Source organism: Apium graveolens, chromosome 1 (assembly GCF_009905375.1).
Source record: "Apium graveolens cultivar Ventura chromosome 1, ASM990537v1, whole genome shotgun sequence".
Taxonomy (NCBI): Eukaryota; Viridiplantae; Streptophyta; class Magnoliopsida; order Apiales; family Apiaceae; genus Apium; species Apium graveolens.
In genome coordinates this window covers 134,101,405-134,128,783 of record NC_133647.1, presented here as the reverse complement: position 1 = coordinate 134,128,783, position 27,379 = coordinate 134,101,405, and the positions used below count along the sequence as shown (strand labels likewise).

The 27,379-nt window shown below is 37.7% G+C and overlaps 1 protein-coding gene across 1 annotated transcript; it reads right to left on the bottom strand.

The window, feature by feature from the left end:
- Positions 1-305: 305 nt before the first annotated feature.
- Positions 306-27,379, bottom strand: LOC141706735 (uncharacterized). Its single transcript, XM_074509555.1, has 7 exons — positions 27,370-27,379; positions 26,822-27,219; positions 26,614-26,716; positions 25,531-26,438; positions 25,186-25,438; positions 606-715; positions 306-539 (listed from the first exon to the last, which is right to left on the bottom strand). The coding sequence occupies exons 1-7, from the start codon at positions 27,377-27,379 to the stop codon at positions 306-308; spliced, it is 2,016 nt and encodes a 671-aa protein (XP_074365656.1).

Here is a 27,379-nt window from a genome sequence, read left to right as displayed (position 1 = left end):
CTGAAATAAACATCTCTGGTGGAACAACAAATCCACCATAAAAGTTTTTAAAGCCTTTGTGTTATTTACATTTGTGTCTTGAATATACATCTGTCTGCACCTGCTCAAAGCAATTCACACACATTTGTTCATCATACACTCAGCTTTTGAAACTGCTCAAAACTTGAAAAAGTTTTGAGATTTACATTCAACCCCCCTTTTGTAAATCTCATTGTGAGTTCCTTGGGAATAAGAACATGATTCTTTGTCCTAAAATATAATTGGGATTGAAAAACAACTTAGTCTGTAACAATTTTAGTTATTAACTATACCTTGTTTGTAGAAAAAATACTCACAACAACTTTGTCAAAGGATGGACATTTTGGAACAGGAGAATAATCTGCAATGGATGAGCTTGCGGAAAAGAAATCTAACAAATCCACAGCCTCATACAAATTGATGTCCTCAGTGACATTGGCCTCATTAATCTCAATACTAACAGTTAGTTCTTTATAAAAAATCTCATTTAAAATATCAGGTATAGGAATATCCTCCGCTCGCTGTATAGGAGGTAAATTGGACATTCATAACATTACAACAAATGTAAATAAAATTTACACATTTACTTCAACTTTGGATATGCCATCACCAACATAGAAATTCAGGCATTTGGTTTCGCCATAAAACGTCTGTATTGTGCTAGAGTGGATCTCTTGGTAAACAACTCCAATTATATCTAAAATACAAAAAAAGTCTTTTAAAAATTTAATAATTATAAATGTATTTCATTGCCTGTACAAAACATGTGTATGAAAATATCAATTTACTTTAAACAAATTTTATCTTGCGAATATCATTGGTGACATTCCTGATGCGGCAAGAGGAGAGTCATCATAATCATCATGAGAATAATTAATTTCAAATTTATTAGTAAAGTTTTGCAAACTCAAAAAATCATACTTCTGTAATGGAATAGTTCAATCATCACCAATGACATGTTTTACTATAGTTGACTGTGAAAAATATATTTTCATCGGTGAGGAATTTTCACTTGCTGTTTTCAAAGCTCGGACGCATCGAAAGTGTACTATTTCGTATATATTCCCTTCGGCAAAAGTTTGGGAAAATAAACTCAGTAACTCCAAAGGGATAAAAGCATGCAACCATACATTCTGAGATATTAAGATTGTCACAACTAAGACTAAAATGTGTAAAGAATCATCTTTTTAATCAATATATTTTCATAAATTTAGATCTTACATTTTTATCAAGAAGAATCAAATTTAATCCTTTTGTACTATTTTCCATATTACCAAAGGTACGCCAAACTCTAATCATATGTACTTTAACCTACCAGTTACTTGTTGTATGATCAAGAGATGATAGAAAACGGAAATTATCTCCTGTACGGCAAACAAATCGGAGATGATATGTAAGTCATCTTTGTATTTGTTATCGATTATGACATGTAATTGGTACTACTGATACACTTAAAATTAACATCAAAAAATGAAATTCAAACATAAATATCATACTCACCCTCAGACATTGTTGGTGATATTGAGGTATTGACTGGTTAAGTGTTCAATATATTATGGTTTTATATATGTTGATTATGAGTAATGGAGGGAATATGAACGTGTATGAACACAAAGATTATAAACTGAAATACATTTAATGTTTGATTTTTGTTAAAATTAGAAAGATTTCCAACAGATATCAATTAATTATGTATTATATCTCGTTATTTTTACAAAACTAAATTCGAATAATCATGTTATATGAATACACAAATGATACTGTTGATCATGATGACCAATGAAAGTTCGTTAAAGAAAAATGGATATATACAAATCTTCTTGATGAAACAGAAGAAAACTATATACTAGATATCTAATTGACATTATTCCATATATGGATAAGTTCAAAATGTCAATATCATAATGTAAGAAATTACATCTGCTTAGGTAACTTCATACAAATTAAAGTTGTTATTGACGTCAACTTGAAAATGGAAACATCGTAATGGAAGGAGTTACATCTGTTTAGGTAACTTCATACACATCAAAGTTGTTAAAAATGTTAACAGATATGGACATAGATTATATCAGGTCAAATCAAACGTTAATTTTGTGGACAAATAATCAGTATAGACAAGGAAAACCCAAAGTTTTTTTCAAATAAAATCAAATATCGTCAAGCTTTAGTAAATTATAGAATACTTCCTCGTATACAACATTAGACGTAACATTTGAATAACATCCAGTATCATCTAATATCATAATATGAAGTCATTTTGGAGAAGTAACTCTTGAAACAACTACATAAAGTTGACCGTGCGAGAACACTGATATAACGACTCGTACATTTTTATTATTTAAATGTGCGATTATTGAATAAGTAAATATTTAATATATGTGTATGGGTGCTGTCAGTTGGATATTATTTTGTTGTTAATTATGTGTGATCGTTGGTGTTCAAGTATCAATTGTGTAATTCGTTGTGAAGTTGTGTTGTTTCACTTTTATATTTAAAGGTGATTTTATTCAGGATTTATTTCCATAAATACTTGGGTTATCTCTAAAATCATTTTATGGCTTCATAATTTTATTAATTATTTTTAGGAGTTTTTAAAATTGGGAAATTAATATTTCACCAATTATTTAGCCATATATGATTTTCTGATTGTAATTATTTGTAAAATACGTATTTAATTCCAGGATTCTTCAAAAATTATGAAACTCATATTTATTTAAGTTTAAATTATTCTGAGAATTTTAAAATTAGTTTGGAAAATTTTCAGATTAAAATCATCTGTGCGTTTATCCACTAAATTGTAAAATCCGAGTATATTGTGCAATTGAGAAATTCATATTTAATTACGAAATTTGTATTTTATTAACTTTTAGTTATTTTGAGAATTTCAAAAGTATTTTAGGAATTTGTTTTATGAATTTCCAGGCGCACCTTGATTCATTTATATTAAAAGAACGAGTGAGAATTCAGTTCCCAGGGATATCATGACACGTGTCCAATTTTTATAAAAAAAGACACGTATCAGTTTTTTTACAATTGCGTGGCAGCTGCTTGATTTTTTTCGACTGAACTCATAAGAATCATTACAGAAACAAATTGATTTGGGGGTACAAATCAATATCTACTCTCTCTCTCGTCTGTGCCCTCTCTCCCTCTCTTATTTCTCTCGATTCACCGCTGTTTTCCATCTCTTTCCGGTGACTCCGCCGCTGGTTCCTATTTCTCCGGTGATCTGTTCTGTTCCGGCTATTTGGTTATGGTCCAGTCGTGATTATTGGTAAACATATACACACAGGTGTGTGTGTATCCCAGTTCAGGGTATTGCTGTGTGCTCTGCTCTGTTTTTCCGATTCTGCCTCCTGTTTCCGGCTGTGGTCGATTATTTTCTGGTGTCAACAGCGCGTGCATGCGTGTGTTGCTGTGGTTTTTTTTAATTATTATTATTATTTATTATTTCTGATTTTACAGCCTATTTGTGAAGAAATTATATGATAATTGCGTATTAATTAATCGGTGAAGGTTCGCGATGGAGACCCGAAATATACGGGTACCCGCGAATTTTTACCGCCGTCGGTGATGAGCCTCGGCGAGCCGACGGTGGACCGTGATGATCGTTATCTGAGTCCTAAAATTTTAAAATTTTTAAATATTAAATTAGTTTGTAAAATTATTTTTTCGAAACAAAAATGATTAGTTACTTTAAAGGTCATATCGTTAATTGAATTGTGATGGTGGATGTTGGATTGTGTGATTGGTTTGGATTGGATTATGATTGATTGGGTTATTTGTTGATTGTGGCGTCGAATTGTTTCGACGGGTAGTCCGATAACCAAAGGAGGTGCTTCCCGATTTCCGGGAAATCGAACTACGAAAATACAGGAGCGTAGCTGGCAATTATCAGGACGTCGAACAAATATGTATAAATATATATAAATATTTTATGCGGAACCTGATTGTATGTTGTGATGAAATGTTTTTCCAAAACTAATAACCATAACTTCGTGCAATGATGAGTATACATATTTTCTGAAAATGAACACCAAACCGATTTTCGAGAATGTGAACCCTAATTGATAAGTGTATTATAATATTGAGTATTTTACGAGTCGGGTTTTGTTAACGTTCGGGTAGATTGTTAGCGAGGATATGTCAAGCATAATCGAATGTCTAAATTAGGGTATTTCGACTCTGTAGGTTCTAGTCGGAAGGCCCTAGAGTTGGCGTTGGTCTAAGGATAGCCTAGTGGACAGTCGACGAGCTCAATAAGGTTCCAATCGAAGTACCTGAGTGTTGAAGTCGAATCCAGGGTGATCTAGTGGTTAGGCGATAAAGCCTGAGCGTTCGTGTCGGCTCAAGGTCAATCGGTAATATTTGTAAAGCTCTGCAAGGCAAGTACCCCTGAACAAATCTTTTACGGTTCAGTATATATGAATAATTGTTGATTTAAATTACATACTGGAACATAACGATTTAAGTTACGTATCCCCTGGGTTTCAAATTATTTTGTTAACTTGTGTTTTGGGGAAAAAGTAACTTCTGAAAATGCCTATCTCTAAATTTTGAATAAAATAAAAATGTTTTGGAAAGTGTGCTGTGATATAATTGTTTTGACAAGAGATAGGTAAGTGATTTGGAAAACTGGATAAAAATGATCAGATAATTGGATGAGTGTGCGCAGGAGGCCCGTAACGGCCTGGAAGATAGCGTAAGAGGCGAAGTGGTTGCGCACCCTATTATAACCACCAGTCCAGCATGACAGGGACCTAGCTAGTCTCTGAGTTCCGAAACAAGTTTCATAGGATAGCCAAGATAAAGTTATCCTATAGAGATAGCCTGATTAGCTGTCTCACCAGGGATCATCCAATACTTTTATATCTGAGCAAGTGATTTTGAGGTTCCCGGAGAGGAACAAGTTTTATAGGTCTTGTGATGGGACAAGTTTTATGGTTCCCGTAACGGAACAAATGATTTTGGGTCCCCGTAACGGGACAAATGGTTTTATGGGTCCTGCGATGGGATGAAAGTTTTGGAAATGAAAGTAACATGTTAAAATTTGACTCTGGTATTTGCACAACACAGTTAATGAAATGTTTTATAGAGCATGCTAGCTATTGAGATCCAGTTTTCAACAGTTCATCAGTTTCATCGGTTTTCACATGTTTACTTGTTTTATAAACGAGTTATGATTTCTGTTCCTATAAATATTTAGTATAAATTATTTTTGCTTATTATTCATATAGTGGTACTGCTGAGCAATTGATTGCTCACCCTTGCAAAATGTTTTATATATGTATTGCAGATGCCTAGGAGATTCTTCCGTGGTAGTCGGGGCAGAGTTCTAGTTCCTTCCATGTCAAGCTCCTCTGAGGTAGTTGTGTCAGACCAGAAATGGTCTGTTGAGTTGGTGTGTTAAGATGGTATTGACAAGGTGGTTGTAATGAGTTAGTTTTACTGTTATGATGATATAAGTTATATTTAAACCTATAAAAGATCTTGGTAAGAGGGGTCGTGATTATGTTTTATAAGTGAAATGAATTTTATTATGTTACTTGTTGTATTGTGGATGATGTCAACTCCTGACCCCGGGGTTGAGGCCGTCACAGTTGTTATCAGAGCTAAAGGTTTGAGTCCCTGATTTAGGTAAGGAATAGAGTCAAAAGAGTGCAAGAAGGTTTATATATAGATGTGAGTCAGTAAGTCAACCAGAGGAGCGAGTCTATGAGTTTAGTCAAGGGTTTTGGAGGTGTAACCTTGATGTCTATTGAGGATTGGCTGGAACTGCCCTAGCTTGTAGTAAGTCTCCCTTGTATATAGGTATCACTGGAAATGTTTGGTAGAGGTTCTTAGTTTCCCTTCTTGAGGAAGCGAGTCTGACCGTGAAAGTTTAAGTGGAATGGTAATAATCAGCGGCTACAATGACAGTCGAGTCTCATAGTGAATGTAGATCAGTACTGTGGTTTATACCTTGAACCCTCATATTTTTCCTCAGAGGTTCTATTGGTTGATTGGGGAAAACAATACATATGATATGACTATTTGTCTGTGTGATAAAGGGTCTAGTAGGACGCCACCAAATTATGTGTTGTAAACTGTATGGTACTAGGACTGGCCATCTTACGTACCTGTATGGTTGCTCTCAGTCATATCCGCATCTTCTTCGCTTTTCTTTCAGAATGGATTACCTTGATTTCAAAATTTTATTTGGCATTTTATGGCAATGAATTTCCTTCGGTAACCTCTGTGGTCAGACAGTCCTAGTTATGGAAAGTAAACGAAGAGTTGACCGTTAGGAGAAGTAAAAGTAATGTATCCGATTGTTATTTTAGAATAACGATAGCATAAAGGATTGACGATCCATTGGAGAAGGTTTTCGTCTTGGAAAAGTTAATTCAGTGGTTTTCGAGTCTATGGCAAATGATAGGGAACCGCCTTTAGAAGTATGGTAGTTGAAATTTGGACTAGTATGTCCACCAGGATTCAGAGTTCCTTAAGTATGACCAGGTTTGTGAGGTTGTTTTTTTTGGTAGTTGTGGCTGAAATAGCCAACCCCATTTTTTTGTTGTGTTGATTAGTGATACATATGGTTATTAGTATGTGGTGTGTCACAGTGTTGTGAATTGTGGAGTTGAGTGATGGAAGTTGGTTAGTATACTTGTTGGTGGTTTGGTTGATGGTTTGGTTGATGGTGATGGATTGATATGGTTATTGATTGATTATTGGTGTCGGCTTGAGTCCGACTGGTAGTCAATAATATAGAGGAAATGCTGCCCAAATTTTTGGAAAATACCCTACTTTTAAAGATACAACGTATACCATTGTGTGTTATTGGCATTTCTGTTGATATTCCAATTGGTCAAATAAAAGCAAGAATTGGTTAATTTTACCAGCTAATGGTCAGTTAGATAGAAGTCGGTTCCAATTAGAGTAAGTCGATTTCTGATATGATTTTCAGATCTAGAAACAAAGAACGTTCAATGTGTCACATGTGGTCATAAGGGTCATTATGCGTTGGAGTGCAATCCAGAAAATCCAGGAGTTACTTGTTACAATTGTGGGAAGGTTGAGCATATTGCGAGGAGTTGTGGAACGGTTACTCAAGGTACTATATCCCAAGGGACAGCATCCAGCACAACTAGAAGCAGAACTTTTACAGTGATTAAGAGATCGAACGCCTAGGAATCAGACATAGTTGCAGGTGCATTTTCTCTCCACTCCATACATTTTAAGGTTTTATTTGATTCAAAAGCGTCGAAGCCTTTTATACCAAAGAAATGTATGAGTAAAACGAATTTGATATTAGGAGACTTAGTCGAGCCCTTAACCATAAAAGTGGCCAACCATTATGGATTTTCAGTGAATTACTTATGTCTTAACTTTCAATTAGAATCCATGAGTATTCTTTTCATCTAAGCTGACACCCTTCGAGTTAAAAGAGTTCGATGTGATTTTAGTAACTGATTGGTTGTCATGTCATAAGACAAAAGTTGATTTTCAGAAGAAGAGAACTGTAAAGTGTACGAAAGCCAATAGTAAGGTAAGTTTCTAGGGGCAGGAGCAAAATAAGAGGTTCTTCCGAACATGCGAGAAAAAGAGTTAATAAGCCAGGAATATAAGGTAGATCCACCATATGTAGAGATACGAAGAAGAAAGTACCTAAGCTGGAAGAAGTTCAGGTAATAAATGAATGCCCTGGAGTCTTTCCAGCGGCCAATGGGAATGGAGTACTTAGAGAAGTTATTAGAAAAAAGGTGATCATACCAGATATATCCCCGTGGGGCGCACCAGTGATGCCATGAGAGAAGAGAAATGAACTTATGAGATTGTGTACTGTTTATCGGGAGTTTAACAAAATGACGAATAAAAATAAGTAACCCTATTAAAAATTGATTATTTAGGTGGCCTAATTCAAGGAGTGTGTTATTTCTCGGGGATTGACTTAAGATCCAGCCTGAGGACGTATCAAAGATGGCGATTAGAATGAGTTATGAGCATTGTAAGTTCTGGTGATATTATATAAGGTAGCAAGTGTATCCATTGTCTATAGGGAATTGAGGAACATGGTGTATAAGGAGTACTTGGATAAGCGAATTGTATTTATTGATAACATCCTCAGCTATTTAAAGATTAAGAAAGTCTGTGTAGAATGCTCAAAGATTTTCCCTATGAAGATTAGAAGGGAAGAAACTATATGCTAAATTTTCCAGAATGAATTGTTGCTGAGATAAACAAGGGATACTGATTGTTTCATCAAAGATCACCTAAGCAAAGTCGGTGTAGTGACAGATGCCCTACACATAAGGAAAGGATTGAATGTGATTAAGATCACTGAGGAGTTAACAAAAGAATTGGAAAGAGTGGAATGTGAAGTTTAAATACCTAAAAGTGAGAAGAAGTGAAGATATGAAATTATTTTCCTGTCTTAATGGATGGAAATGAGTAAGAAGTGTTCAAATGTTTGGAAATTAAGTTGAACGTGAGTACCATCTATCATCCGTAGATGAAGGGCCAAGTTATCATTCTAGTGGGGGAATGCTACTTTACAAAGCCCGTATGGACATAAATGTGGGTTCCCCTCTATTGAGAAAAAGTGGGAGTAGAAATGTTGTCAGGTCCTGAGTCAATTCAGCGCACCAATGCCGTAGTGGTGTTGTTTTGGAAAAGAGTTGAAGCAGCTCGGGATGGATAAAGTTGCTCATGAGTTAGTGTTGCTGCAGCAGTTGCAACAAATTTATGATGTATTTTACGTGACAATGTAAAGCGATATGTCCCTAAATCAAACCAAGTCATTGATTAGGAGCCAATGAGCTCTCATCCTAAATTGTTCTGTGAGGAATGATCGATCCAAATTCTAGATCATTAAGAATGAGTCCTTAGGATCGAGTTCATGTCTATAGTGAGCATGCTTTGAATGAATCCTCAAGTAGAAGAGTCTACTTAGAAGTTACAGTCAGATATGCTTGACAAATATCCTCACTTGTTTAGTTAAATCAGATTCCGAGGACATAATTTTTGTAGGGGGAAGGATATAACGACTCGTACATTTTTATTATTTAAATGTGCAATTATTGAATAAGTAAATATTTAAAATATGTGTATGGGTGCTGTCAGTTGGATATTATTTTGTTGTTAATTATGTGTGATCGTTGGTGTTCGAGTATCAATTGTGTAATTCGTTGTGAAGATGTGTTGTTTCACTTTTATATTTAAAGGTGATTTTATTCAAGATTTATTTCCATAAATACTTGGGTAATCTCTAAAATCATTTTATGGCTTCATAATTTTATTAATTATTTTTAGGAGTTTTTAAAATTGAGAAATCAATATTTCACTAATTATTTAACCATATATGATTTTCTGATTATAATTATTTGTAAAATCCATATTTAATTCCAGGATTCTCCAAATATTATGAAACTCATATTTATATAAGTTTGAATTATTCTGAGAATTTTAAAATTAGTTTGGGAAATTTTCAGATTAAAACCATCTGTGCGTTTATCCGCTAAATTGTAAAATTAGAGTATATTATGCAATTGAAAATTCATATTTAATTACGAAATTTGTATTTTATTAACTTTTAGTTATTTTGAGAATTTTAAAAGTATTTTGGGAATTTGTTTTATGAAGTTCCAGGCGCACCTTGATTCAATTATATTAAAAGAACGAGTCAGAATTCAGTTCCCGGGGATATCATGACACGTGTCCAATTTTTATAAAAAAAAAGACACGTATCAGTTTTTTTCAATTGCGTGGCAGCTTCTTGATTTTTTTCGACTGAACTCATAAGAATCATTACAGAAATAAATTGATTTGGGGGTACAAATCAATCTCTACTCTCTCTCTCGTCTGTTCCCTCAATCCCTCTCTTATTTCTCTCGATTCGCCGCCGTTTTCCTTCTCTTTCCGGTGACTCCGCCGCTGGTTTGTATTTCTCCGGTGATCTGTTATGTTCCGACTATTTGGCTATGGTTCAGTCGTGATTATTGGTAAACATATACACACAGGTGTGTGTGTATCCCAGTTGAGGGTATTGCTGTGTGCTCTGCTCTATTTTTCCGATTCTGCCTCCTGTTTCCGGATATGGTCGATTGTTTTCCGGTGTCAACAGCGCGTGTATGCGTGTGTTGCTGTGGTTTTTTTTTTTATTATTTATTATTTCTGATTTTACAGCCTATTCGTGATGAAATTATGTGATAATTGTGTATTAACTAATCGGTGAAGGTTCGCGATGGAGACCCGAAATATACGAGTACCCGCGAATTTTTACCGCCGTCGGCGATGAGCCTCGGCGAGCCGACGGTGGACCGTGATGATCGTTATCTTAGTCCTAAAATTTTAAATTTTTTAAATATTAAATTAGTTTGTAAATTTATTTTTTCGAAACAAAAATGATTAGTTACTTTAAAAGTTATATCGTTAATTGAATTGTGATGGCGGATGTTGGATTGTGTGATTGGTTTGGATTGGATAATGATTGATTGGGTTATTTGTTGATTGTGGCGTCGAAATGTTTCGACGGGTAGTCCGATAATCAAAGGAGGTGCTGCCCGATTTCCGGGAAATCGAACTACGGAAATACGAGAGTGTAGCTGGCAATAATCGGGACGTCGAACGAATATGTATAAATATATATAAATATTTTATGCGGAACCTGATTGTATTTTGTGATGAAATGTTTTACCAAAACCAATAACCATAACTTCGTGCAATGATGAGTATACGTATTTTATGAAAACGAACAACAAACCGATTTTCGAGAATGTGAACCCTAATTGATAAGTGTATTATAATATTGAGTATGTTGCGAGTCGGGTTTTGTTAACGTTCGGGTAGATTGTTAGCGAGGATATGTCAAGCATAATCGAATGTCTAAATTAGGGTATTTCGACTCTGTAGGTTCTAGTCGGAAGGCCCAAGAGTTGACGTTGGTCTAAGGATAGCCTAGTGGACAGTAAACGAGCTTAGTATGGTTCCAATCGAAGGAACTGAGTGTTGAAGTCGAATCCAGGGTGATCTAGTGGTTAGGAGATAAAGCCTGAGCATTCGTGTCGGCTCAAGGTCAATCGGTAATATTTGTAAAGCTCTACAAGGCAATTACCCCTAAACAAATCTTTTACGGTTCAATATATATGAATAATTTTTGATTTAAATTACGTACTGGAACAGAATGATTTAAGTTACGTATCCCCTGAGTTTCAAATTTTTTTGTTAACTTGTGTTTTGGGGAAAAAGTAACTTCTGAAAATGCCTATCTCTAAAGTTTGAATAAAATGAAAATGTTTTGGAAAGTGTGCTGTGATATAATTGTTTTGACAAGAGATAGGTAAGTGATTTGGAAAACTGGATAAAAATGATCAGATAATTGGATGAGTGTGCGCAGGAGGCCCGTAACGGCCTGGAAGATAGCGTAAGAGGCGAAGTGGTTACGCACCCTATTATAACCACCAGCCCAGCATGACAGAGACCTAGCTAGTCTCTGAGTTCCGGAACAAGTTTCATAGGATAGCCAAGATAGAGTTAGCCTATAGAGATAGCATGATCAGCTGTCTCACCAGGGATCATCCAATACTTTTATATCTGAGCAAGTGATTTTGAGGTTCCCGGAGAGGAACAAGTTTTATACGTCCTGTGATGGGACAAGTTTTATGGTTCCCGTAACGGAACAAATGATTTTGGGTCCCCGTAACGGGAAAAATGGTTATGGGTCCTGCGATGGGACGAAAGTTTTGGAAATGAAAGTAGCATGTTAAAATTTGACTCTGGTATTTGCACAACACAGTTAATGAAATGTTTTATAGAGCATGCTAGCTATTGAGATCCAGTTTTCAACAGTTCATCAGTTTCATCGGTTTTCACATGTTTACTTGTTTTATAAACGAGTTATGATTTCTGTTCCTATAAATATTTAGCATAAATTGTTTTTGCTTATTATTAATCTAGTGGTACTGCTGAGCAATTGATTGCTCACCCTTGCAAAATGTTTTATATATGTATTGCAGATGCCTAGGAGATTCTTCAGTGGTAGTCGGGGCATAGTTCTAGTTCATTCCGTGTCAGGCTCCTCTGAGATAGTTGTGGTAGAACAGAAATGGTCTGTTGAGTTGGTGTATTAAGATGGTATTGTCAAGGTGGTTGTAATGAGTTAGTTTTACTGTTATGATGACCTAAGTTATACTTAAATCTGGAAAAGATCTTGGTAAGAGGGGTCGTGTGTTATGGATAAAAAACTAATATATATAATTCCTGTATTTATTACTAAGGTACGGGAGCTCAAGGCCTTTAATGGCTGCTCTCGTGTTTCGTAGCTTAACTCTGTCTTTACGAGATGCCTACGTATCTCTGTGAATTAGAGAATTAAGCCAAAAAACGTAGTTCTGATTTGTGGGGTGAGACCCCTTATATAGATGTGGGAGTCCTTGAATTGGACTTGGTATAGGAGACTTGGTGGTCAAGTCTCTGAATTAGGATAGACTTAGGAGTCCTAGAGAGTAGGAAGCTAATTCCTTATCCCATGAGGTTCCTTGGATGCCAATCTACAAGGATTTATATCCTCACTAGGACTTATCTTAATAGCTATTTTTCTCCCTTATTTATTAATTTCGTAATTAATAAATAATCAGGGTTTTTGGGCCTTCTTTGTTCCATCAGGCCTGATCTGGTCCATCAGGCCTGATCAACATGTTAACCTTTCTGGTCTGAATGTCATACATCTTCTTATTGGGCCTTGCAGCCCAAACTGTAATATTTAATTATGTAATCAAGATTTATTTATCCCTATCATTTGCCCGCCTACTTTTGGGAAATCGTATAAGATTTCGCGAAAGTTTTGTTCATTTATTCCCTTACAGGGTTTCGTTTTTTGTGTAAAGTATGGAGCAACCTACACGTTTATAACGATTTTTCCTTTTATTCAGGAATAATCTTAATTTCCAGGAATTTTTCCCTTAATTCCAGGATTTTCCCTAATTTTCTGGGTTTTTCCCTTATTTTCTAGGATTTATCCTTAATTTTCTAGGGTTTATCCTTAATTTTCTAGATTTTTCCCTAATTTTCCGGGATTTATCCTTAATTTTCTGGATTTTTCCCTAATTTTCCGGGATTTATCCTTAATTTTCTGGATTTTTCCCTAATTTCTGAAAATACCAACATTTTTCAGAAAAATATTTTAAGGAATTTCCTTATTTTTCTGGAATTTTCCTCAATTTTCCGGTCTTAAAATCGATCAGGATGTATACAAAATCGATCAGGATTCCTGACCGATTTCGATCAGGATCCTGATCGAACTAGCTCAGAAAGTAACACTCTGGTCGATTGGATCTTCGACCACGATCCATGCAGAATCGATCAGAACTCCTGATCGATTTCGATCAGGATTCTGATCGAACTATCCTTCAAAGTGACATTCTAGTCGGCTGAACTTTCGACCAGGATCTGGGCGGAATCGACCAGGATTCCTAATCGATTTCTATCAGGATCCTAATCGAACTAGGTGGCTTTCTACCGTTTTGATCGAATGGAGTATCGATCTGGATTCGGTTTTGTGTCGATCAGGACTCTGATCGAATTCAATGGATTTCTTCCCTTGTGATCGAATGGAATATCGATCAGGATTATTTTTGTGTCGATCAGGATTTTGATCGAATTCAATAGATTTCTTCCCTTTTGATCGAATGAAATATCGATCAGGATTTTCTTCTTTGTCGCTCAGGACTCTGATCGAAACATCTTAAAATTCTGGTCGATTTTTGACCCTTCATTTTCCATGGGAGCTTCTAGATTTTTCCTGATACTTCTTGTAGATGGGCTTTTTTAGATTGGGCCTGGCTACATGGGCCTAAAAATGCCTCGTATTCCGAGCTTTTCGCTTATATAAGTGTAGTGTGAAGTGAGAATCCTCATTTCACTTCACATTTCTCATACTTTCTCTCACAATTCTCTCTAGAGTTCTCCCTTTGAGAAGGCGATTTCCGGCGACCTCAGCCACCGCAGCTCCACCTTTCTCAAGTTTTTCTGGGTTTCGAGCATTCAACCGAAGCATATCAATGGCGGATCGTGACTTGGCTCGTTTGCAGAAGATGAATATTTCTAAGAGAGGTACAAACATTCAAATTCAATCTCCGTATACTTCCCTAATTGACATGATTAACTCTAGAGGTGATGAATATCCCTCTCTATCTGAGTTAGATTCGTATAACCATGGTAACACCTTTCATGAGTTAGATGGTAGAATCGAGTCCATGAACACCCTGTACAGACTTCCACCCCACCTTAGGATTACTCCAGCCGCCTCTGGGGATAGGACATGTAACTGAGAGGGGGATACCTTGTTTATTTATCGAGGAGCCCTGACCGCGGGTCTTAGGTTCCCATTTCATGAATTTATTCCTCGATTACTCGCTAATGTACAAATCAACCCTTGTCAACTCCCTCCTAACGCTTGGAGGAACATTATCTGTTTTATGGTCCTTTGTCTTAGAAACAATTTTCCTCTTTCCGTAGCTGTCTTTAGGAAAGTTTTCCAATTCTATAATAGCTCCATGAGTCAACCGGGTTAGGTTTTAATTCGTCAACGGCCCAAAATCCCCCATATCTTTGATAGTAATTCCATAGTTGAGAACAACCCCAAATGGAAGGATGAGTTCGTTAAGCTGACCTGGGCCGGGGGTGATTGGGCCACACTCTTCCGTAGGCCCTTTTGCAAAGTGTCAGAAGGAAGTCCAAGTAGCATCAGGTTATCTGATGAGGAGGAGGTGGCCTATCAAGCCTTAATTTCAGATGATGGGAAAACAGACACCTGGACCCTCTTAGAGGAGTTTTCCTTGAAGAAAGTTGGTCTCTCTCAGGCCAGTGATAAGGGTAAATTTATAACTGGATAGCTATTTTTCCTTCCCTTTAACTGTAACATTTTATCTCCTGCAATTTAATATTCCTTTTATCTTTTTCTTTCAGCTTGCGAGGCCATCAACAACGTCAACAGGCCCAAGGAAGGGGAATCTGGCCGCCAGAAGAGGGCCAAGCTGAACAGGGACCCCAGGAGCAAGCCTGACGGTCCTTCTTTCCTTAAGCCACATGTCCCGGTGGTCGAGCTGGGGGTCGATGTGGATCCTCCACTTAAGGCACATTCCTTCAGGCCTAACTGGGGCTTCAGGAGGAGCGATACGGTGGTTGGATCCACCAAACATGCTAAGGATTGGTCGTACCATTCCATCACTCCCCACGATTTTACTGACATTTTTACGGGGAGTGACATCGAGACTATTGAGCTTCTGGGTTCTCAAGCCCAAGCTGCGGTAACTTTCTTTTTTCTCTTTTCTTTGAATCCCAACTTTCTCGTATTTCAACGAACTTGTGTTAACTCATATTTCTTTACAGAATAACACCTACTTCCAGGCGGCCCTCCATTAGGCTAGGTCCTGGAAGGGTAACTCTGATGGGTTTGAGAAGGAGATGAAGAAATGGGAGGAGAGAGCCAAGGTCCTGGAGAAGAAGCTGGACACGAAGAAGGAGGAGCTGGCTAAGGCTCATTCCGAGCTGGTGAAACTTAGGAGCGATAAGGATAAGCTCATTGATGACTACATGGATTCTGACAAGTTTAAGAATCTCATGGAGATTCATGATGAGGGTCTTTATTCCCTACAGTTTACTCAGGGATGGGATGCGGCCGTAAAGGCGGTTTCTGAGAGGCACCCGAGCTTAGTCGACCCTAAGGACTTTATAAGTCTCGAGCAGGCTGAGACGGAGGACAACATAGATGCCCTCTTCAACTCCCCTCAGCCAGATGATCGCATCTTGGATCCTAACACTGCTTCTCCTCCCGCTTCTCCTGCGAAGGATGCTGAAGGTGCTGATAAGGAGCAAGAGAATAAAGGCTCCCGCATGGAGGAGTAGTTTTTTCATTTTATAATTTTATCCTTAACTTATGTCTGGACTTTTGTTTGTATCAAAACTTTATTACCCTCCGGGGTTATTTTATATGCTACTTTCCTTATTCGCATCTTTCTCCATTATCTTTCCGATACTTTAATATGCATTTAAACTTGAACTAATTGGCCACACAAGTACTATCACAACTCAAACATCCATAGGTTGAAATAATTTCGAACTCATCAATTTGAAGTCTGGTTTTTCAAAAGCTTACATAATATGGGTTCGACCCTTAACAATAATAACTTGACAATGTAAATTCTACTGGAATATAAAATCCTATGCAAGCAAAGCTTCAAGGTGCTTTTCAACCTACTTGTCATCCAGACAAGTGAGAATCGTATTCAATTGCCCTACACATAGTAAACCTTCAGGTTTTGTGCATGCCAAGTTCTTGGGACTTCAAAACCATCCATTGTCTCCAGCTTGTAGGTTCCTCTACCTTGAACGCTCTTGACTTTGTACGGCCTTCCCAATTCGGGGCAAGCTTCCCTTTCTGTCCTACCCCAGAAGCTTCTATCTTCCTCAAGACTAGGTCACCTTGTTTAAAGAACCTTTCTTTAACCCTTAGGTTGTAGTAGAATGAAGCCTTCTTCTGATACTCTGCTATCTTTACATGTGCCCCATCTCGCACTTCATCGATTAAGTCCAGAGCCAACCTTTGCCCTTCCTCATTTTCCTCAACATTGAAAGCCTGAATCCTTGGAGAAAAATGTGAAATCTCCACGGGAACAACTGCTTCTACCCCATATGCCAACATGAAGGGGGTTGCTCCAGTAGTGACTCTACAGGTAGTCCTATAGGCCCATAATATTGGAAGTATCTCATCCACCCAATTATTTCTTGATTTCTCGATCCTCTTCTTTAGTCCATCCAAGATTATTCGATTTGCTACCTCCGCTTGCCCATTGGCTTGCGGGTGAACCACAGAGGTGAACCGTAACTCAATTTCATTTTCTTCACAATACTTCTTAAATTCCTCGTTGTTAAACTGCATTCCATTTTCAGTGACTAGGATACGGGAAATTCCATACCGGCACATAATATTTTCCCACAGGAATTGTGCAACCTGCTTAGTTGTGATCTTGGCCAAAGGTTTGGCTTCAATCCATTTGGTGAAATAATCAATGGCTACAATCAGGAACTTTCTTTATGTCGTGGCCATGGGGAAAGGCCCTAGAATATCCATCCCCCACATAGCAAAGGGAATAGGCGAGTTGATAGAGGTCAGCATCTCGGGGGGTTGTCTAACAACTGGTGCATGCTTCTGATAGCGATCACACTTCTTCACATATTCTTTGGCATCAACCATCATTTCTGGCCAATAGAAGCCTAAACGGGTTATCTTATTAGCCAAGGCCCTGCCCCCCAAGTGTTGCCCACAAATACCTTCATGCACTTCCTCAAGAGCCAAGCGTGCCTCATCGGGCCTGAGACACCTCAAGTAAGGAACCACGAAAGATCTTTTATATAGAATCCCATCTATCAAAGAGTACCTTAGTGCTCGAACAGTTAACTTCCGTGCTTCAGTTGCATCACTTGGCAACCAATCGGTTTGAATGTGAGCCTTGATGGGATCAATCCATGACGTCCCCAGGCCTATGGGAGCCACAAGCTTAACATCTATGCTTCGTGTCTTCAAAACACGGAAGTACACACTTCCTGAACTTTCTTCTATCTTAGATGAAGCAAACTTTGATAACGCATCTGCCTTAGCATTTTCTTCCCTTGGAATGTGTTCAACATGGCATTCATTAAATTGGGTCATCACAGCCCTTACTAGGCGGACATACTTAGCCATCGTATCATCCCTTGCCTCAAATTCTCCCTTTACTTGGGATATGATCAGTTTCGAGTCTCCACGGACCTTTAGGTTTTTGACTCTAAATGTCCCAGCTAGGCCAAGGCCAGCTATCAGGGCTTCATATTCTGCCTTATTGTTTGTGGTTGGGAAGTCTAGCTTCATAGCATACTCAATTAAGAACCCATCAGGGCTTTGCAATACCAATCCTGTTCCACTGGAGTTTGTTTTTGATGCTCCATCAAAATAGAGAACCCAATACTCTTTCTCCTTATCATTCTTCTCCTTGTCCCCATTATCGACTCCCTTATCTTGCGGTACGGTATCTTCCTGCTCCCCGACTTCTTGGTTGGGTATGGTACATTCCACCACGAAGTCAGCTAGCGCCTGGGCTTTTATTGCCGTTCGCGGCTTATACTTGAGATCGAACTCTCCCAGCTCTATTGCCCACTTAATCAATCTCCCACTTGCCTTGGGACTGTGAATGATATTTCTCAATGGCTGATTTGTTAGCACCTCAATCTGATGAGCCTGAAAGTAAGGACACAGTTTTCTCAAAGCCATTACCAAGGCTAGAGCAAATTTCTCAATAGTTGAATAATTCAATTCAGCACCATGCAGAATTTTGCTGACATAATATACGGGTTTCTGGACTTTCAGCTCCTCCTTAACCAACACCGCGCTCAAGGCGCTCTCTGAAACAGCCAAGTACAAGAATAAAACTTCATTCAAAGATGGTTTGGCCAACAACGGGGCCTGAGCCATATATTTCTTTAACTCTTCGAATGCCTTCTGGTTTTCCTCATTCCATACAAAGTCCTTGATGTTCTTTAGTGACTTGAAGAATGACAGGCACTTGTCTCCTGACTTGGAGATGAATCGTCCTAGCACAACAACCTTTCCTGTGAGCTTCTGAACATCCTTGATGGTTTTTGGTGGTTCCATGTCTAGAATTGCCTTTATTTTATCGGGGTTAGCCTCTATCCCCCTCTTGGAGACCATCAATCCCAAAAATTTTCCAGATCCTACTCCGAAAGCACATTTTGTAGGGTTTAATATCATCTTATGGTACCTCAGAACCTCAAAAGCTTCCCTCAAATGGGTTATATGATCAGTCTTTGCTAGACTCTTGACTAACATGTCATCAACATAGACTTCCATAGTCTTACCAATAAGGTCCTTAAAAATTTTATTTACCAACCTTTGATAGGTGGCTCCTGCATTCTTAAGACCAAATGCCATAACAAGATAACAATAAACACCAAAGTCAGTGATGAATGATACCTTTGGAATGTCATCCTTATGCATTTTGATCTGGTTGTATCTGTTGTGAATATGTTGTGTACTTGATGATCACTTAAACAAAATGTCTAAGTAGATTTTAATTAGTGAAATAATGTAGCACTCGATAGATAAGGGTTTTAGTCTCGAGGGATAACTCATTATAGTCCCGACGGATGATTAACTTATTATCCATCGAGTGAGTAGCTTATGTAATAATAAGTTTGTAGCACAGTGATGTATGCACCTTTGTATAGAATCTGTAGTAGCATATAAGTCATGTTGACTTTAACTAGATATGCAGAATAGGTTGATTAACTGTACATAAGCAATGTCTTGTAATTCTGTATAAGTGAAATAAAGTCAAGTGCCAAAATAGCTACCGACGGATGATTAACAAAGCTTCGACGGATGATCAAATGACTATCAACGGATGTTTAACATAGCAGTCGACGGATGATCAATTAAGTCATCGACGGATGATCTGAAAGTCGACGGATGATCATATCAAGATTTAAACATCAGTTAACAGTGAAAGCTGACACACAGCCGTCGAGTTGGATACAAACACACCGTGGAAGCCCATTAACTGGGTAATAGAGGACGAAAAGCAGCAAAGATCAAGACTGTTAGATTTTATATTTGTTCAGTTCTTTTGACTTTGTAATCTTGGTAATATATAAACCAAGAGAGTAGCAAATAGAAAAATAACTGAGATAGCTGAGAAATATACAAACAGAGAAATCTTTGTAAGCACAATCTTTAGCATTTTCTGTATTCTCAGCAGTTCTATTTTGTAAGCAGCTGTGAGCATTTCTGCACACAGAGTCCTCTCGATATATTAAATATATCTCTAGTGGAATTGTTTAAATCCACCAGAAAGTTTTTAAAGACTCTTGTTTTTAATTACTTATGTTTTGATTCATTCAAGTTTACATTCCGCATTGTGCTAATCAAAACAAATATATCCATAATCGAGTTGAATATTTTTATTTCAAGAAAAAGGTTCAAGAATTCCATTCAACCCCCCTTCTGTAATTCTTGCTATATTGTTAAGGGACTAACAATTGGTATCAGAGCAAGCTCTTAATCTACAAAGAGTTTAAAGATCAAAACAATTCAGCAAGATGAACAAGAAAGATGTTGGAATCAAGATTCCTTTTCTTGATAAAGATAATTACCATCATTGGAAGGTAAATATGCATCTTCATATGCTTTCTCAAGATGAGGCCTATGTGGACTGCATAGAAAGAGGCCCTCATGTTCCAATGAGAGCTGCAACAGGAAATGAACCATCTGTTCCAAAGCCAAGGCATGAATGGTCTGATCCTGATATTGAACAAGTCAGGAAAGATAAAAAGGTCATGAACATTCTGTTCAATGGTGTTGATGCAGACATGTTTGATAACATTATCAACTGCAAGACTGCCAAGGAAGTTTGGGACACAATACAGATAATCTGTGATGGTACTGAGCAGGTAAGAGAAAATAAAATGCAGCTCCTGATTCAGCAATATGAGCATTTTCACAATGAAGAAAGTGAGTCACTCACTGACATTTTTAGTAGATTCCAAAAGCTACTAAATGCTCTTAAATTGCATGGAAGAGTCTATCAGACTAAAGACTCCAATCTGAAATTTCTCAGATCTCTTCCAAAGGAATGGAAACCAATGACAGTCTCATTGAGAAACTCACAAGATTATAAGGAGTTTACTTTGGAGAGACTGTATGGCATTCTGAAGACCTATGAGCTTGAAATAGAGCAGGATGAAAGAATGGAGAGAGGAAAGAAGAAAGGAGGATCCATTGCACTAGTTGCTGATCTGGAAAAGGAGAAGGAAGTGAAGATGGAAGCTGTGAAATCAACTTCAAAGGCCTGTGAAAGCAAGGGTAAAGGGCTAGCTGCAGAAAATGAAGATTCATTGAGCCAAAATGACATGGAGGACATTGATGAGCACCTAGCATTCCTTTCAAGAAGATTTACCAAGCTCAAGTTCAAGAAGAACTTTGGAGCTGCCAAGCCAAATAGAAACATGGTGGATAAATCAAAATTCAAGTGTTTCAAATGTGGCTTGGCAGGGCATTTTGCAAATGAGTGTAAAAAGTCATATTCCAGTAAGAAAAGATTTGAGTCTGTAGATTACAAGCAAAAATACTTTGATCTACTCAAACAAAAGGAAAGGGCTTTTATCACACAAGAGAATGACTGGGCAGCTGATGGCTTGGATGAAGATGAAGATGTCAGCTATGTCAATCTAGCCCTTATGGCCAAGTCTGATGATACAGAGACAAGTTCCTCAAGCAATCAGGTAATCACTACAAACCTTGCACATTTATCTAAAGCTGAGTGTAATGATGTAATAAATGACATGTCTACAGAATTGTATCATTTGCGTGTTACACTTAAGTCCCTCACTAAAGAAAATGCTAAAATCAAAGAAAACAACTTATTTTTGAGTGAGAGGAATAATGTGCTTGAGTCTCAGTTTGTTGAGTTTGAGAAACTAAAAATTGAGTGTAGAATTGCCAAGGAGGAATTAACTGAGTCCTTGAAAAAGGAAGAAATTTTAAAGAAGCAGCTCGATCGTGAACAAGAGGTGATTAAAGCATGGAAAACATCCAGAGATGTTCATGCTCAAATCACCAAGGTTCAAGGAATTGAGTCTTTTTGTGATGAAGCCTGGAAAAAGAATAAGGAGAAACTAGAACCTATTTTGGTAGATGGGTTGCTGACAGATGCAGGCTCGACGGATGATGAGGACTATCCGTCGGATAACAAAAAGTGTTATCCGTCGAATGATAAAAATCCTCATCCGTGGGCTGTAAGCAAACCATTAGCAAAGCCAAATTTACCAAGCTAAATGATAAGTATGGGTCTGTTTCCAAGAACTTTGTTTCAGGAGAGTCAAGTCAAGCCAAGAAAGGGAAGAAGGCTAATGTTGGTCACATGACTGTCAAACAGTTAAGTGACAGACTTGAGAAGATAGAGGTAAAAACAGAGACTAAAAAGAAAAACAATAGGAATGGTAAAGTAGGGATTAACAAACACAATAACTACACACCTGACAAATATCCTCCTAGAAAAATCTGTGTCAAGTGTGGTAGTGTAAATCATTTGTCTGTTAATTGCAAATCTGCCATGCCTACTCCTATGTCTGTTCAGCCTCAATTCTCTAACATGAATGCCATGCCTCCCATGCCTGTTAATGCTATGCCTACACAGAACATGAATGCACAGTTTGCTAATATGCCATTTGCACCTAATCCATATTATGCTGCATACAATATGCCTCAAATGCCATTTAGCATGCCTTACTGGAATAACATGTTTGCACCAAGCATGCCATTTCCTGTTAGCCATAACATGCATGATAATTCTGTTGCATCTAGTGGTTTCAAAGGCCCAACCCAAATGACTAAAGAAGAATATGAAATTCCCAAGTTAAATGAGTTAAGACCTAAGAAACAGAAGAAGAAAGCTAACAAGGCAGGACCCAAGGAAACTTGGGTACCAAAATCAACTTGATTTGATTTTGATGTGTGCAGGGAAACAGAAGGAATCTTTGGTACTTGGATAGTGGTTGTTCAAGACACATGACTGGTGATTCTACCCTGCTCACAGAGTTTGAAGAGAGAGATGGCCCAAGTATCACTTTTGGAGATGATAGCAAAGGTTATACTGTGGGATATGGCTTGATTTCAAAGGACAATGTCATCATTGAAGAGGTTGCCTTAGTGGATGGTCTCAAACACAATCTGTTGAGTATCAGCCAGCTTTGTGACAAAGGCAACTCAGTAACCTTCAACAAAGAAACCTGTGTTGTGATTAATAATCAAAACAACAAAGTGGTTCTTACTGGTGTGAGAAGAGGAAATGTGTACCTAGCTGACTTCAACTCAACTAAAGCAGAATCTGTAACTTGTCTTCTTAGTAAAGCAAGTCAAGATGAAAGTTGGCTATGGCACATGAAGCTATCCCATTTGAACTTCAAGACCATGAATGAGCTGGTAAAGAAATAGCTAGTTAGAGGTATTCATCTGGTGGAGTTTACCAAGGATGGACTGTGTGATGCCTGCCAAAAAGGGAAGCAGATTAAAGCATCATTCAAGAAGAAACTCGATTCAGCAATTGAAGAGCCTCTGCAACTGCTTCACATGGATTTGTTTGGACCAGTCAATGTATTGTCAATTTCAAAGAAAAGATTTTGCCTAGTAATTGTAGATGATTTCTCAAAGTTCTCTTGGACCTATTTCCTAAAGTCCAAAGATGAGGCTAGTGAAATCATCATCAATCACATAAGGCAAGTTAACAATCATCCTGATTTCAAAGTTAGAAGAATCAGGACTGACAATGGAACTGAGTTCAAGAACTATGTCATGAGAGTATTTTGTGAGGAAAATGGGATCTTGCATGAGTTTTCAGCAGCAAGGACTCCACAACAGAATGGAGTAGTGGAAAGAAAAAATAGATCTCTTATTGAAGCTACAAGGACAATGCTTGAAGAATCAAAATTACCAACTTATTTCTGGGCTGAAGCTGTAAACACTGCATGCTACACTCAGAACATCTCTCTGATTAATCAAGCAAGATGCATGACACCTTATCAATTGTTCAAGAACAAGGACCAGAAAATTCCTGATCCTCGGGGATAGGAGCCAACCCTCGTATATAGGGGGCGATTACCCTCGTGCTTCACTTCGCCCAGCATATCCACTTCCTCCAACCTCGGGGTAAAGTGGCATCCCATAAGTGGGGTTAGTAGTAACAACAGTTGAATATTCATACCCGACGGGTCGAGAATTCACAGGTATATGTACTTGTTGAATTTGAGGATTCGTACCTTGAATAGTCGGGGGAGCCGTCCCTTGTGGCTGAGGTTGAGTTGCCCCTATCTGGGCTTCCGCTTGATTAGATGCATAAGTTGAGTGGGGAGGTATCTCCAAGGTTGATGAAATCACTTGGGTTGTCTCCGATGGTGTTCCTTCTTCCAGAGCTCTAATTGTTCTCCGTGTTCTCACCATAGTTGTTGTTGTGCTTTCCCACAGACGGCGCCAAATGTTCTGGATAAAAAACTAATATATATAATTCCTGTATTTATTACTAAGGTACGGGAGCTCAAGGCCTTTAATGGCTGCTCTCGTGTTTCGTAGCTTAACTCTGCCTTTACGAGATGCCTACGTATCTCTGTGAATTAGAGAATCAAGCCAAAAAATGTAGTTCTGATTTGTGGGGTGAGACCCCTTATATAGATGTGGGAGTCCATGAATTGGACTTGGTATAGGAGACTTGGTGGTCAAGTCTCTGAATTAGGATAGACTTAGGCGTCCTAGGGAGTAGGAAGCTGATTCCTTATCCCATGAGGTTCCTTGGAGGCCAATCTACAAGGATTTATATCCTCACTAGGACTTATCTTAATAGCTGTTTTTCTCCCTTATTTATTAATTATGAAATTAAATAATTAATAAATAATCAGGGTTTTTGGGCCTTCTTTGTTCCATCAGGCTTGATCTGGTCCATCAGGCCTGATCAACATGTTAACCTTTCTGGTCTGAATGTCATACATCTTCTTATTGGGCCTTGCAGCCCAAACTGTAATATTTAATTATGTAATCAGGATTTATTTATCCCTATCACCGTGATTATGTTTTATCAGTGAAATGAATTTTATTATGTTACTTGTTGTGTTGTGGATGACGTCAACTCCTGACCCCGGGGTTGAGGCCGTCACAACTGATATCGGTAAATACAATCCAACGGTATCGATGGACTGTCCTTGGCTGTTGTTAATGGTCATGGAAAAACAGAGTTGCAAGGGAAACTGAGTTCTTTTAAATTCAAATGGCCATTTGGTATCAGTTGGAACCATGTCAATTCTCGGTATAAGGTTTTTGATCCAACATTGGAACCGCAAAGAATCTCATATTTTATAGAATTTTTTTGCATGCAGTGACTATCATTCGTGTACTATTACATAAATAAAGAATCTGATTTAAATTCCGCAATAACATCACGGTACAACCAAGCGTAATATGTAACTCATGCTTTGGCAAACACGGCATGTTAATTGAATTCAGGTATTCTACTGGAAAGGCAGTATCAAAATCATTATCCTCCCCTCCATTTTCATCTATGAAATACTGACTGGAATAGGTTTGAGTTTTACCTGGAATTTTCTCAGTCACAAAGTCATTTATATCATCCATAAGACTATTTGTAGGAGTAAGGATTGCTCTGGATCTAAGATAATCGTAAGAAGACATGTTCGATAGAAAATCTAGATAGGTTATGTCAAATAAAGATTGGATTGGATTATCTGTTCCACGAACAATAGATTGCTCTGAAATTTCAAAATCTATCAAACCATCATCTTCAGGGTTCTCAGTAATGCTATGGACCTTGCCATCGCCAATGGCAAGCTACCATTTAGCAAATTCAACAATTATCTTATTGAGCTCATCTGAATTACTCGAATGAAGTCTCATGTTCTGACGTAAGGTGTAGACTTTACGAAAATCCCACAGCTTGATCGATTCAGTGTTGATCCAACTGTATTTCCACGGGAAGCTTTTGGGATAACCTGTATTGTTTGACGATAATTTCCACCAAATACAACAGTTATTCCACCAAATGGCCTTGACGATCTACTGGGATCAATAGGAGCCATAATATCTCTTAAACATTTATCAACACTCTCAATACCATGCCGATGCTGCATAGGTGCTTCGTCCCAAATGATTAAACTTTCAAGTTTAATCATTTGGGACGAAGCACCTATGCAGCATCGGCATGGTATTGAGAGTGTTGATAAATGTTTAAGAGATATTATGGCTCCTATTGACGATCTACTGGGATCAATAGGAGCCATAATATCTCTTAAACATTTATCAACACTCTCAATACCATGTTGATGCTGCATAGGTGCTTCGTCCCAAATGATTAAACTTGTATTCTGTAATAATTTAGCAAGATCAGTACCATGCTTTATTCCAGCTACCGAGCATTGATCTAGAATGATAGGTATATGAAAGCATGAATGAGCCGTCCTACCACCATCTTGCAAAACAACTGCAATTTCCAATGAGGCTACTGGAAAAACAATTTTACGCTCAGAACGAAGGCGAAAGAGAAGTGTCTGCCAAAAAAATGTTTTCCCACATCCGCTACTTCCATAGACAAAAAACTGTCCGCCTTTGTTAGAATTTACACTTTCGATAACAGCCTCGTACACGTCCTTTTGCTCTTTATTCAACTTTAAATAATTTTCATCATGCTGCTTTTTTATTTGCTCTATATTGTAACCTGTTTCTTCAACTATTAAACCATTTCCACTGTTGTAAAGAAAGACTTCTGGAGGATAGGGCATTGTCGGGAAATATTTTAAGCTCTTTCCAATATCGTTCAAAAGTTTTTCAATTTCTGCAAGAATAAATATAAAATAGTTTAACGTATTTATTTTTGTTATATATTCAAAATGGATAAATATGGACACTATCGATGCTTGATCCTCTTAATAAGACAAAAATAAATTGACTACAGAGTGGACATATGTGTAATTATTAAGAATGACAGCCAATTTTAATTATAGTCCTACCTGCAAGAGCAAAATTTTGAATGTCACAATCTTGGAGTTTTAAATTTCCATTCTGACATTCTTTACGCTTTAGCAGGATGATATCGTCAAACATACATTTCCACTGAGCATTCCATAAATACAGCGGATCAAAGATTGAGCAATATGCCAAAATATTAACAAACATTTCACGGAGCTATTTCGCAAGAGATGAGTGATAATTCTCGACCATTGCTTCATGCCAATGATTGTTATTCTGAAGAAGCCCCAGAGTAGCACATTCTTCCTTGAAACTTTCCAAAACATGACCTTTAACCGTCCCTAGCTCGTCAAATGAAGTAGCGCCTTTTCTCCGCATCAGTAACATGCGGAGATACAACAAATCACCGCAAGTAGCATGTACTTCTGTTAATCTGCCAACTACATCACCTCTTTGGCGAGGTCTCCATTTACACTCTCGGGGTAGCCACGTAAAATGCGTAGGAAATTCAGCATACGTAAAATCTTGAGCAGTTGGAAATTCTTTATTAGCTTCGAACCAAGCCTCAAGTTTTGTCCTTTTACTATCAGCTTGTTGAACAACTTCAGATAGTGTTGTACCTGTTCTAAAACTAACGTACTTGTTTTCTGATAAATGAATAGGTAATCTATAAAATACCAATAACTTCTCTCGAGTATTAAAGGCTTCTCTAAAATACAATCAAGCCTATTTTCATGGTATCATGTAATTTAGAGACATTAAACACAACATCCTAACTTCCTAACAATCTATTTTACCTATTTTCAT